Source organism: Octopus bimaculoides, chromosome 13 (genome assembly GCF_001194135.2).
Source record: "Octopus bimaculoides isolate UCB-OBI-ISO-001 chromosome 13, ASM119413v2, whole genome shotgun sequence".
NCBI classification, from domain to species: domain Eukaryota; kingdom Metazoa; phylum Mollusca; class Cephalopoda; order Octopoda; family Octopodidae; genus Octopus; species Octopus bimaculoides.
Window position 1 is genome coordinate 44,990,409 of NC_068993.1, and position 14,576 is coordinate 45,004,984.

The 14,576-nt window shown below is 37.6% G+C and overlaps 1 protein-coding gene across 3 annotated transcripts in view; it reads left to right on the top strand.

Moving 5' to 3' along the window:
- Nucleotides 1-14,576, top strand: part of LOC106880692 (myotubularin-related protein 8) — a 223,581-nt gene that overhangs the window by 165,088 nt on the left and 43,917 nt on the right. For all 3 annotated transcript variants that reach the window (XM_014930780.2, XM_014930764.2, XM_014930771.2), the window contains exons 4-5: nucleotides 1,225-1,379; nucleotides 12,258-12,386. In XM_014930780.2, coding sequence (XP_014786266.1) covers nucleotides 1,225-1,379; nucleotides 12,258-12,386 — 284 coding nt within the window. The remainder of the gene's footprint in view (nucleotides 1-1,224; nucleotides 1,380-12,257; nucleotides 12,387-14,576) is intronic.

Below are 14,576 nucleotides of genomic sequence, written 5' to 3' on the forward strand. Positions count from 1 at the left end.
TATACATATCAACCCCAGCTGCTAACTGTAAACTATAAAGTTGTTTTTTATACCTTCTATGGACTGCTCGAAGCTTACTAACTTCCTACACTTTGATCCTTGGATCTTACCTTTACACACACACACACACACACACACACAAACACACACGTGAATGTGTGCCTTAGTATCATATAATAGTTGTTAATAAGCATTACTATCGTTGAAGCAATGTTGTTCATTTCCAGTCTTCCATGAAAAACATGTCTTGGCCATGGGACATATTACATTACCTGGAAACAGGTGAGGACTGGCAATAGGAAGGACATCCAGCCATAGAAAATCTGCCTCGACAAATTCTGTCTGACCCTTGCAAGCATGGAAAAGTGGTTGCTAAATGATAATGATGTTCTCACAGACATAGTTGGTTGTTACCTTAAATGCCATTGTCAGTGAGTTGAAGTTTTGGTGAACGTCATTATTTTCTGTTATCCTTTGTTAGAGCATCAGACAAAATGCTTTGCTGCCGTATTTCAGTTAAGGCTCTGAGTCGAAATCTCATGGAGGCCAACATTGCTTTTCATCCTCTCTCGGGGGGAGTCAAATAAAATAAGCTATCAGTCAAATACTAGGGTTGATTTAATTGATTACTACCTTCTTTCCAAAATTTGTAGCGTTGTGCTTATGTTAAAAACAATTATAAGTGTTTGATTGACAGAATTGGTATTTAGTCTGTCACTTCAGATTCCGTGTTCAAAACTCACCAAAATCAATTTTCGCCTTTTATCCTTCAAAGAATTCTTAAAACACTCTGCAGTCAATTACTGATGTCAGTTTAACAAAACTACATAATCTTTCTCAAGCAAATAGTTTGACCATGTATTTATATTAGAAACCATTATACATTAATATTATTATTATTACTATCATTAAGGCAGTGAGCTGTGAAAATCATTAGAGCACTGGACAAAATGCTTTGCAGTATTTCTTCTGGTTCTTAACATTCTGAGTTCAAATTCCATTGAGGTCATCTTTGCTTTTGTCTTTTCAGGGTCAATAAAATAAGTAGCAGTTGAACACTGGGATTGATGTAATTGACTTCCCCCTAAAATTCCTGGCTTTGTGCTGAAATTAGAAAGAATTATTATTATAATCATTATATTTTTTACTGTCCATTATTTGTTCTGTCTCCTAATTGAATTGAATCCTACTTATTTTACTTCTTTTTTTAATTTTCCTCTGCAGCGAGCCTGGAAGATTTGTATGCATTCCAATTCAAAATTAATGAAGGCATGCCACAAAATCATGGATGGGAAATGTTCAATTTCCGAATGGAGTATGACCGTATGGATGTACCAAACAATAAATGGGTACTGACTAACATCAACAAAGATTATGAGGTCAGTATTTCAATTTCACTCCAAGTCAATCTCTGTTAACTTCGTTTTTCATCTTTTCCTCTTCCTCTTGGTTTAGGGTTCAATTATCTCGTCTTTTACTTGTTTCAGTCATAGGACTGCGACCATGCTGGAGCACTGCTTTGAACTGTTTAGTCAAACAAATCATCCCTATCATCACCATCAAACATCCATTTTACATGCTGGTATGGGTTGGACAATTTGAAGAGAACTGGTTAGGCCAGGGGCTGTACCAGGTTCCATTGTCTGTTTTGCTATGATTTCTGTGGTTGGATGCCCTTCCTAATGCCAACCACTTTACAGAGTGTACTGGGTGTTTTTTTACATGGCACCATCACTAGTGCTTTTTATGTGGCACCAGCACTTTTCACGTGACACCAGCAACAGTGCTTTTTATGTGGCACCAGTGCCAACAGGGTCACCAAGTAGTTTTCAAGACAAAACCCCTACTTCTTATTAAGTCTGGTACTTATTCTATCAGTCCCTTTTGCCAAACTGCTAAATTATGGGGATGTAAACAAACCAACACCAGTTGTCACGTGATGTTGGTGGGAGTGGGGGGGAAGCAAACACAGAAACATTCATATATACATGAGTTTCCATCTACCAGATTTACTCACAAGGCGTTGGTCAGCCTAGGGCTATAACAGAAGACACTTGCCCAAGATGTCATGTAGTGAATTAGAACTTGAAACCATGTGAATGCAAAGCAAGCTTTTTGACTACACAGCTATGCTTGTGCCTATGAGCCATGCTTGCACCTATGAACCATATTTGCACCTATTCCTAAAAAGAAAAAAAAGTAATTTCTTGCTTATGTTTCTATTGCTGCTGCTGTTGATGATGATGGTAATATTGATGGTGATGATCATTTGGAGGTTATAATACTGTTTTTTTTATGTTGTATTTGTTTAGCCCCAGGTCAACCCTGATCCGACAGACCTGTGACCAAAAGATGTTCCAATCACGAATAATGTTTTTGCGTGTTTATTATTTTTTTTACTTATTTCAGTCATTCAATTGCAAATCCATGCTGGAGCATGGCTTTGCAGGGGTCAGTCAGTTAAATTGACAACCCACCCCACAATGCTTATTTAAAGTCTAGTACTTATTCTGTCAGAGTCTTTTTGTCAAACCACTAAGCTACGGAGATGTAAACAAACCAGCACTGGTTGTCAAATTGGTAAGAGATAAACACAAAGATAGATGTTTGTGTGTGCATGCATACACACACAGACACAAGTTCACTTTCTCTTTCTCTCTCTCTCACTCTCACTCTATCTCACTCTCACTCTCTTTCACACACGTATGCTCACATTCTCTCTCTCTCTCTCACACACGCATGATGGGCTTCTACACGGTTTCCATCTACCAAATTTACTCACAAGGCATTTATCAGCCTAGGGCTATAGTAGAAAGCACTTGCCCAAGGTGTCACACAGTGGGATTGAACCTGAAACCATTTGGTTGCAAAGTGAACTTCTTAACTACACGCTTACACACATGATGAAATTATTCAATACATCCTTCCTTTTTTTAGGCATTAGGGTGTGATCAAGGTCGATGTAGATTGGTTGGTAGCTATTTCTAGCACTTGAATAACCATATACAAGCTCTCTCACTGGCTACACTATTTCTGATGCTGCTGTTATTGTTTAGGACTAGGTCATAAATGATCAAATAGATCTTTGATCAAAGGAATTCCAGCCATGACCATCTCATCTTTTTCCTGTGTGCTGGGAACCCAGGACCATGATATCTAACATACCCTTTTTCAAGATAGTAAAGTGTGATTTGATAGACAGCTGCTATTTCTAGCAGGTCTAGTGATATAGAATCTCCCATGTTGGCTTGTGTTTCTGCTATTCTTTGGCAACAGTAGTGGCAATATTTTGCTATCATTGCAGCAAATGATGATGATGATATTGCGATTGTGTAATTTATGATGATGATGATGATAATGGTGATATTGTTGCCATAGTAACACCACCGCCACCACCATCACCACCACCACCACCACCACTACTACTACTACTACTACTACTACTACTACTACTACCAACAACAACAACAAAACTACTATTTCGACTGCCATCACTACTACTACCATACCACCACCACCACCACCACCACTACTACTACTACTACTACTACTACTACTACTACTACCACCAACAACAACAACAACAAAACTACTATTTCGACTGCCACCATACCACTGCTACTACCATATCACCACCACCACTACTACTATCACCTCCACCCTCTGCTGCTGCTGCTACTACTACTACTACTACTACTACTGGCAGTCTTGTATCATTTGTGTTACCAATGTCACTATTGCAGAGATTGTGACTGTCATTGGTTACATAATATTGTTCCTGCTGTGATTGTTGATGTCATTGCAGTTTTTGTTGTTGTTGTTGTTCAATTTTGCTTCTACAAATACTATTTCTGCTGCTGTTGGCATGGCTACAACTACTGAAATAACTGCCACGATATCAGAAGTGTTACTCTGACTCTAGTAGAAACAACCTACTATAATCCGACTTGTACCAACTTCAAATTCATACGGAATCATCATGCTGAATGTCTTGAAGTGGTGTGGCATACTCTCATACATAGACTCTCCATAGATATGCTAACAATACAACACTAATATCATACACCACCACCACCACCATCATTGTTTTAATGCCCACTTTTCCATACTTGCATGCGTCAGACGGAATTTGTTGAGGCAGATTTTCTATGGTGGGATGCTCGTCCTGTTGCCAGCCCTTACCTGTTTCCAAGCTGGGTAATATTTCCCCATGGCTAGACATGTTTTCTGCAGAAGACTGGAGGTGAACAATCTTGTTTGTATGACTATGGTGCATGCTCATTTACAACCAATCACATGATCTCTATGCAAAGGTGCACACAAACACTGAAACACACACACACACACATCATGGGATTCTTTCAGTTTCTATCAAATCCACTCACAAGAATCCCATGAGCTGTTGTAGAAGACACTTACTGAAGGTGCTGTACAGCAGGACTGATCTCAAGACCACATGGTTGAGAAGCAAGCATCTTAGCTCCACAGCTATGCCTGCACCTAGGCATGTCTATATCATTAACAAGTAGAAAGAAAAATACATTATATCACATTTATTTTAGATGTTTCATTGAAGTAAATCAGTGAGACAAAGCAAAATAGAAGGCCCTGCCACACTTCAATGGCTTTTAAGTAGAACCCATCAAAGATTTTGTAATGATATTTAATGCATCTTTGTCTTTGTTGTTTAAGCACATGCTATTGGCCTCTCTTAGCTCATTTTCATTTATTTATATGTATGTATGTATGTACGTACGCATGTATGTATATATGCACACACACACACACACACACACACACACGCACAATCACATGATGTTTATATCTTTGTATTTTTGTTTTTCTGTCACTACTTTACTGCGTTGATTTGTTTCTGTCTCCATAACTTAATGGTTTGCCAAGAGAAAAAAAAAAAAAGTCACTGGAGCTGATTTAGTCAGCTAAAATACTTCAAGGTGGCACTCCAGCATAGTTGTAATCCAATGACTGAAACAATTAAATAGGAATATGTTGAGTATATAAACAGTTTGGCTGCTTGTTTCTCTGGAGACTGTCAGAATGATGTAGACGCCTCTGATGAGAACCCAATAAGGTTCGAAAAGCAATTAAGATTGTTCATCTGTGGAAAAATGGCTAAAAGTTGCCCTGTTTATAATCATACCATATGTTACATGTATATATTGTCATAAGTTTTTCTTATGTCCACTTCCCTTGTTGGCAGGATTTGGACAGTTGGATAGGATCTGATGCGTTAGAAGACCACATTTTGCCACACTGTCTCAGTTTTGGTATGGTTTCTTCAACTGGATGCCCTTCCTAACATCAATCACTTTACAATGTGTGCTGGGTGTATTTCTAAGTGGCACCAGCACTATAGATGTTGCCTTGCTCATGACAAAACTGAAGAGTCCTCTCAGTGCTGTGTTGCATCTGCTTGATTTGCCAACCACTCAACTGAGCATTACTCATCAGCATTACTGAGGTCACCCTTGTGTCTTGCGAGATCAAAGACCCTGCAGGGCTAAAATGTGAAACTGGAGGGAGAAGGATGACATTAGGCAAGAGGTTTGGAGAAGTTAATATACGATGGGGGAAAGATAAAAGATATGTTTGTGTGTGTGTGTGTGTATGTGTGTGTGCGTATATATACACACACACATCTATTCTACTTATTCCCTTTCTCAAGCATCCACCCATCTCTGTATTCAGTCTTCACCACCCCCATGCCCACCGTGTGACTTATATTCTGTCATGGCTTATAATATTACAGGACAGAAATATTTTCATAAAATCAAATCAAGACAGCAATGGCATTCTCTCACTATTTGCCGATTCCAGACAATAAGTCTGTACGCATCTTTTGTCACTAATTATAACATTGATGATGATGGTGATGGTGGTAGTGGTGGTGGTGGTGATGGTGGTGGTAGTGGTGGTGGTAGTGGTGGTGGTGGCAATGGTATAGATGAATAACAAGCTGAGCAAGCGTCAGTAAAAATGTCAGTTTTCCTATATGATAGATATATTTATTTATCCTCTTCTACACACACATACACATGCTACAAGTCTCCTTCTCTCTCTCATTTGTTTTATGTATCTCTCTTCTCTCCCCCCCCTCTCTATCTATATCTTTGTTTATTCTCTATTCCTATTGATCTTTCCTATACAACGTAGGGGTATGTGCTTATGTGTGTGTGTGTGTGCATATCCATGTGTGTACTTGTGTATTTTTGTGTGCCTATGCCCACCTTGCTTATCTCCTTTCTATCAAATCAATTATCCTATTTCATTCCAACATTGTGTATTTGTGAGTATATCATTTTATCATCATATATATAGATATATATATAATATCATATAATTTATATTACATTTATATATATTATTATATATAATACACATTATTATGTATTATATATGTTACACTATACATATGTGTGTGTGTGTGTGTGTATTCACACTTACATTAATTAATCAAATGGGTTTGTGTTTACCATCACCATAATTTTACATTTGAACGGGCTACGTTGTTTGGGAAAATGGAGGCAGTGACTGATGAATTTTCTGCAATGGCGAGCATTGGGTATGACATCTTTCTGTACTACCTGATTAAATATGTGAATAAATAGTGCATGTCATACTCTACCAGCTATTTCCATTTTCCATTGCATTGCTACGACATAGCTTCAGATTCAGCTTCACCGTGTGGTACCTCAGGCAACTGTCTTCTACAATAGCCTCATGCTAACCTGTGCCTTGTGAGTGAATTTAGTAGATGGAAACTGTGTAGAAGCCCATCATGTGTGTTTGTGTTTGTTCCTCACAACCACTTAGCAAACGGTGCTGATTTGTTTACATCCCTATTACTTAGCAGTTCAAGATAAGTACCAGACTTGAAAGTAAGTACTGGGGTCGATTTGTTCAACTAAACCCTTCAAGGCAGAGCCCCAGCATGACCACAGTCCAATGACTGAAACTAGTAAAAGATGAAGGATAGAACAAACCCTGATGATCTGGCTGCTTCCCCTTACTTCATGTCCTTCATGGCCATTTTGATCATATACCTGTTGATTTCAATAACTTGTTCCTCTGTTGGATCTCACACGAAGCAATTCTTCATTCTACCATGAATTCTCCTCATTCAGTAACCTCTTGTAACAGTATTTCCACAACCCACTCCTTATTAATGTCAATGGCAAGTGCACTGTAATCATTACATGAATACTCCACCCACAGTGTCCTGATTTATACAGACACACTGCTTTGCAATCTCTGCATACCTCATGCCTATAATTCTCATGTATAAGCCCTTAATTTCCACTTCTTACCTTGCTATTCATCTAGTTTCTCTTCTAGCTACCTAACAATGAAGATCTCTGCAGAACAACTTTGTTGATACTGAGCTGGCACTTGGAACTTAAATCAACATAAAACCTTGATGGAAGATTTTACTTTAAAATTTAAATCACTCCTGCCACCACGCCCCTGCCAAAACATATTACCGCCCTGCCCCAATCAGTTTTGGAGACATTGAAGAAGTCATCAAAATAACCCATAGCTCCCTACCTCTTCTTCCATTATTCCAAGCCTGTTTTCTTATCCTTTATAACATTTCACCATCCTGTCACATTCCACCTGACTGGGACCTCCTTTGTCTTTCCACAAATTTTAGTCTGTGGCCTTCAACATGTCTTATAGTAATTCTTGTAGGCTTCTATACTTTAACATATGATATATGCATCACTACATCTTTGAATCTACATCTGACCAAACTGAGGAATCTTTCAAATTTTATACCCTCCTTCTGTAGGTCATCTTGTCCAGATCCATCTGGCTATTACCCAGATATCACTAATCACTGGTTTATGTTGAGTGGTATGTTCTTCACTGGGAAAAAACAAAAATTTAGTAAAAAAACTGTCAATCCTTTTCCACCCTCTCTCTCTCATGTGTGCATGTGTATGCATGCAAACATACACATGTAAGTGTATGTGTGCAAGCACACACATAAATAATTGATTTCATTGAACTCATATTTTATCTGCCTAGCATTCTGTCAACATAATTATCTAACAGTCTCTCTCTTCTGTTTGCATGTAATGTACACACATACACACACACACACACACACACACACATACACACCTATGTACATATATTACACATATTAGAGCATGAATAAAATGCTTTAGGATATTCATTCTCGCCCTGTATGCTCTGAGTTCACCTTGCCTTCATTCCTTCCAGGTCAAAAAAAATTAAACATGACTCAGTATTTCTTCTCACACCACTCTCTTCTCTCTGTCTGTCTCTCTTTCTTTCTCTGAACAGCAAGGCTTGTATGACAGTGATGCTCATTTACAATAATCACATGATGTCAAATCAAGGATATATATGTACACACACATGCAGATATAATGGGCTTCTTTCAGTTTCCTTGTACTAAATCCACTAACAAGGTTTTTGTTGACCTGGTGCTATGTCAGAAGTCACTTTCCTCTGGTTATGTGCAGTGGGACTGAACCCAAGACCACATGATTGGGAAGCGAACTTCTTAACCACATATTAGCACACACCTAAATCATTTACATCAGCTAGAGCAATTCTAAATATCAAAAAAAGAAAGAAAAAAAAAACTTCTTCCCTGTCTTGTTTCCAATAGAACCTTTGTTCTTTCACTACTATAACAGTTTGAAGATTCTTTTGTCTAGAATAAAGCCAGTGTCACTGTGAGGCCTTGAATGGATGTAGATACAAGAACATCTGGTTGCTGTTTCTAACAAATTGAGTGACTGCATAGAGGCTTTTTTTGTTGACTCATAACTTACAGCTATTTCTTTATTACTAAAATAATAGTCTTTTTTCTGTTATCCTCACACTCTGACCATCCTTTAGCACTCTCTTTACTATTCACAGAAGACAAGACAGTATACAGTAGACTCTTTTGTCTTGCTGGGGAAAGACAATCTCTCTAGTGTTGGTGCCATTATAAATTACATCCTGAAAAGTGGTTGTTGACAGGCAGAACATCTATCCATTTATCCATAGAAACTTTGTCAAAAATATGGATTATATAAGCAGCACATGTTCTATGGCCCATCTAGGATAGCAGTAATACTTAGTAAGAGCTGACTCCAACCATGACAGTCTATTCAACTCTTACCAGCATGAAGAAACAAATGTAAAATTGATGATGATATATATTCATGTGTGTGTGTGTATGTGTGTGTGTGTGTGTGTGTGTGTGTGTGTGTAAATATTAAATATCACCACTGCTGTGGCTGCTACCACCACTACCTTTTCTTTCTCATCATCATTACTCTCCTCCTCTTTTTCTTCCTCCTGCACGTGGAAGGTTAATTATTGCTGAATTATATGTTGACTGTTCTAATTCCCATTAGAAGTTTAATACTTTATAATTGACAGTTGTGATGTTACACTAGCTGTAATAGATATCCCCCACCACTAATTACAAGTTTATTTATCCAAGAGGGTCAGCTTCAATTTCAGTAATAATATAATAGCTGTCAGTCATGAGCCAACAAAAAAGCCTCTATGCAGTTGCTCAATTTGTTAGAAATAGCAGCCAGATATCCTCAAATCAAATTCAACCACCTTAACACTTTAGCATTTAAACTGGCCATATCCCACCAAAATATTCGACTTGGTTTATGTTCAAGCTGATCACATCTGGCTTCTTACACCAACCCCACAATATCATTCTAAAAATTAGCAGGTACCTCATAAAAACCTCAAAATTATAAGATAATGTGTGATTAATTCAAAGCAAAGTGGGGGCTTGAGTAGACCAATGACTCTGAGAGCAATACTGTTGGGAGTTCTAAACTCCTGGTAAGGCTATCCTTGGTATTGAGGTTAAGGACGAGGACCCAGAATAGGTGCAACCAACCCCCAAAGACTCCAATGGTGGAACAAACAGATTATGATTACAACAAATCTAAATGTCTGAACCAGCGGACAAAGAGGGCTACACATGATAGACTTGCTACTGAGGATGCCACTCAAAACTATAACTGGGTCAGTAACAGTCTGTTGCAGTTTCATAACTCGATCCTGCATGTTTCATTCTATATGTGGCACAGAGGAAGGTCATGAAACAAAGTATGTGGGTCACTTCTTGGCAAGTTGAGATCCACCTTAAACAAATCCACACCATTGGCACTTTCTTCTATGATGACAACATTTGATAGAATAAATTTGAAAGATAAAAGATTTAAAAGAGAAAAATGAACACATTGGATAATTTTGACTATTTCTCTCTGTCTTCATGTGTCCTGCATATTGGTAATCATTGGGTAAGACACAAAAGTGGTTTGCTATTATCGTCTGCTGGTTTCTTCACCGTTCGCTCTGCTAGTTTTCTGCTCTCTTGAGCTTACCTTTGAGGCACAGGACTTATTTAATCCTTAGGTGGGAAAACTGTTGGTTTATTTGACATCAAGGCATGGTCACGTTCTGGTGGGCATGTGGGACACATGGCTAGGGTTCAGCTCTTCTCTGTCTTAGCTGTAGAACCATTTTCTGCTATTTGATCCATAACTGTTGCCCTTGACATAAGTACGACCACCTCAGGTTAGAGCAGACCTAAGAGTAATGATAACTAAGGAATAGCTTCATACTTCTCCAAATTTCTGAACTGAAGCCTCTTTTAATCTGCAAATTATTTTCTGAATCCCAAATATCCATGGTAAGAGTGGTGATTGTTTCTGGTTTCCATGGCATTAAGTGGATGAAAGATAAATCTGTCTTTGCACAGAACGCTTCTCTATTGCAGATAGTTTTCTTTTTTTTCCAAAGAAGCTATTGTTTAATCATTGTTTGTCCAGCCTATACCAGTGTAGTTGCAAATTTAATCTACTGATCACATCAGATGTTCATTAGTTCAGATCTTACAACCAACAATGTGTTTGTGCCTCTCACTAAAGTCATGATGTTGTGCCTCTCAGCAAAATCAGTGAGCTGCAGTTCCAAACAAAGTGAACAAATCATGAAGAAAGCTTATGATTAACTCCTGCAAAAACATAGTCCCCTCCTCCTACTTTATTATTTAGTGTTTAGTAGCAAGGAATTCCAGACATAAGACCAAACCTCTTATGCAATCATGGAGGAAAATGGCAGACCAGTGTTTAAAATCTGATACTAAGCACTGACAACAATGATGACATTGATAACTGTTTCAAATATTGGCACAAGGTTTGCAATATTAGGGGAGTAGGTTAGGGGATTACATTGGCCCCAGTGCTCAACTGGTACTTTATTTTATCAACTCAGGAATGATGAAAGGCAAAGTCAACCTTGGCAGAATTTGAATTTAGAGTGTAAACAGCTGAAAGAAATGCTGCTAAGCATTTTGCCTGGTGCAGTAACAATTCTGACAGCTTATCACCTTAATGATGACATGGATAATAAGAGCAGCAATATTGAATGAAGACTTGTTATTGCTTTATATTGAGTGATTACTACCTTTATGTATTAATTGTCTCTTAAAGTATGGATTGTGTTTCAGTAGAAGCTGGTGATTGATTTCTTTCAATATATATAGAGAGGAAAACAACTCATGGACAATAAACACTCAGTGTTTTGATTACATTAGATTGGGAAACAACTGTGGTTTTCACAAAGACCAAAAATCAATTTGCTATCGTTGGTAAAACTGACAGTTGCAAATAGGCCTGAAACCAAAGAAGTCCAGTTAATAAAACTGATACAGTTTCCCCTATGTCAATATCCTCTAAGTGTTCTTCAATGGAAACTAGTTTTTTTAATGTTCCCAGGATTTCCATATTGAAATTACAAGTATGACCCAGTGGTTAAGAAGCTCATTTGCAACCGTATGCTTTTGGATTCAAGTATCACAGTATAGCATCCTAGGCAAATGTCTTCTACTATGCTTTGTGATGAATCTGGTAGATGGAAAACTATGTAGAAGCCTGTATGTGTGTGTGGGTGTGCCTTCGAGAACTGGTGCTAGTTTGTTTCCAACCTCATAAATTAGTAGTTTGACAAAAGTGATTGATAGAATAAGTATCAGACTTAAAAAATAATATTTGGGTCAATTTGTTCAATTAAGTAATTCAAGGTAGTGTCCCAGCATGGCCACAGTCAAATGACTGAAACAAGTAACAGATAAAAGATATCTTTGGGCTTCACTTTCTTTTTTTTTAATCCTTAAAATACCAATGTTTGATTTATTAATTTTTCACTGAAATATTTATGTCAATGTTTTTGTTTTCCAGATCTGTGATACTTATCCCCGCTTCTTGTACGTCCCAGCATCAGCTACCACACCAGTTCTTGTTGGTAGCTCTAAGTTCCGAAGTAGGGGCCGTCTTCCTGTATTGTCCTACTATCATCGAAACAATTCAGTAAGTATTATATCTTTCTTGTAAGTTCAATATGAAACTGACAGAAAATTCAAGTGGATATCAAATTTAACCGTCTTACTTACCGATGTACTTGTGTTTAAATGTAGCCACTTCTTCCCAACGTACAAAAAAAAGAGAAAAATTCTATTGCTAGGAGTGGCTGTCTGGTAAGTAGCTTGCTTACCAACTACATGGTTCTTGGTTCAGTCCAACTGTGTGGCACCTTGGGCAAGTGTCTTCTACTATAGCCTCGGGCTGACCAAAGCCTTGTGAGTGGATTTAGCAGACAGAAACTGAAAGAAATCCATTGTGTATATATATATATATATATATATATATATATATATACACATACGTATACATACACACACACACACACACACACACACATATATGTGTGTGTATATGTTTGTGTGTCTGTGTTTGTCCCTGCAACATTGCTTGACAACTGATGCTGGTTTATGTCCCCATAACTTAGCGGTTCAGCAAAAGAGAACAATAAAATAAGTACTAGGCTTACAAAGAATAAGTTCTGGGGTCGATTGGCTTGATTAAAAGCAGTGCTCCAGCATGGCTGCAGTCAAATAACTGAAACAAGTAAAAAAAATTAATAAAAGCCATATAGCTCCTCTACAGCAAAAACCTCATTCTGTTCTGGCCATTTTCTCAAATAATTTATCCTTGTTTATTCCTCATTGAAGTTGCCTCCTAGGGTTTGTGGTCTTGTAACCTGCATGGCGATCTCACTAGTGATGGTGACCCAGAAAAGAAAAAAAAAATGCACCCAGTCCATGCTGTGAAATGACTGGCTTTAAGGAAGGGAATCCAGCTGTAGGAAACTTGCCAAAACAAACGCTGGAGCATAATGCAGTCCTTGGAACTAGTAGATATCCTGTCTAACTGTCCACCCCATACCAGCATAAAACATGGATGTTAAATGATGATTGCTCTCTTTCAGGATTTTCACTTAAAGCTCAGTTTCTATCCCCCCCCCTCCCCACAAAAAAAAAAGTGCAGAATTTCTCTGCTGATAACATTTTACATTTAAAATGATTATCAGTGATTGAACGTTCTTTGTAAAAGACTGATATAAAAATTAAGCTACAGAACAGAATCATGGTGGAGAAGCTAATTAATCCATATGTATCTAATTACAGTTCCTTCTGTTAATTGGTTTAACATTTTTCCCAATTACTGTTTCTACAAGCACTAATGTAATGGTCACAACATATAATCATTAACTGGTTGTGTTAGTAGCAGTAGATTACCATTATTTTTTTTTTGTGTGTAGAAACAGAGGTTTTTATGATTTCTTTGTGATAACTAACAAACACTTTGGTTTATGGTGCCCATTGTGTTCTAAAAAAAAAAATAATAAAAACTATTGAAATTGGGGAGACCATCCTGTTGGAATTTTTTACTTTCAAATGTTTACAGGCGTAGGAGTGGCTGTGTGGTAAATAGCTTGCTTACCAACCACATGGTTCAGTCCCACTGCATGGCACATTGGACAAGTGTCTTCAACTATAGCCTCGGGCCGACCAAAGCCTTGTGAGTGGATTTGGTAGATGGAAACTAAAAGCTACTTACCACACAGCCACTGCAGATTCCTAATGAAGAACATCACCTGTATGGCAGTGACACTTGTTTATAACAATTACATGATGTCAAAACAAGGAAACAGTAACACACACAGACACACATGCACACACTCTGTCTCTGTCTGTCTGTCTGTCTGTCTCTTTCTCTCTCTCAGTTCGTTTATGGGAAACGTTTTGAATTTGCATATAAAAGCTTCTGTTTTATTTTGCCAACTACAGACTAATAATACCAACTGGCAATAACTGTTTTTTGAGGTTGCACCAAGCTGTGTTGATATAATGTTGGATAAATATAGTTGGAATTTATAATATTTTAATGCATTACTATGCAAGTTTCGACAAATCACATGTTTCTTAAGATCATAGTCTGTGTTTCTGAGATGATTATCATACAGTCCATAGTATCCATGGACATTGGGTGGATTATAGCTCATGTGTTCATTTCTCTGGGCGATATGACATTAATGTTGGAAACAGTGGATGTATAACTGATTTTTGGAAATGCATGTAGCAATACATTAAAATATTTATAAATTCCATTCATGGATCATTATTATTACTATATATATATATATATATATATATATAT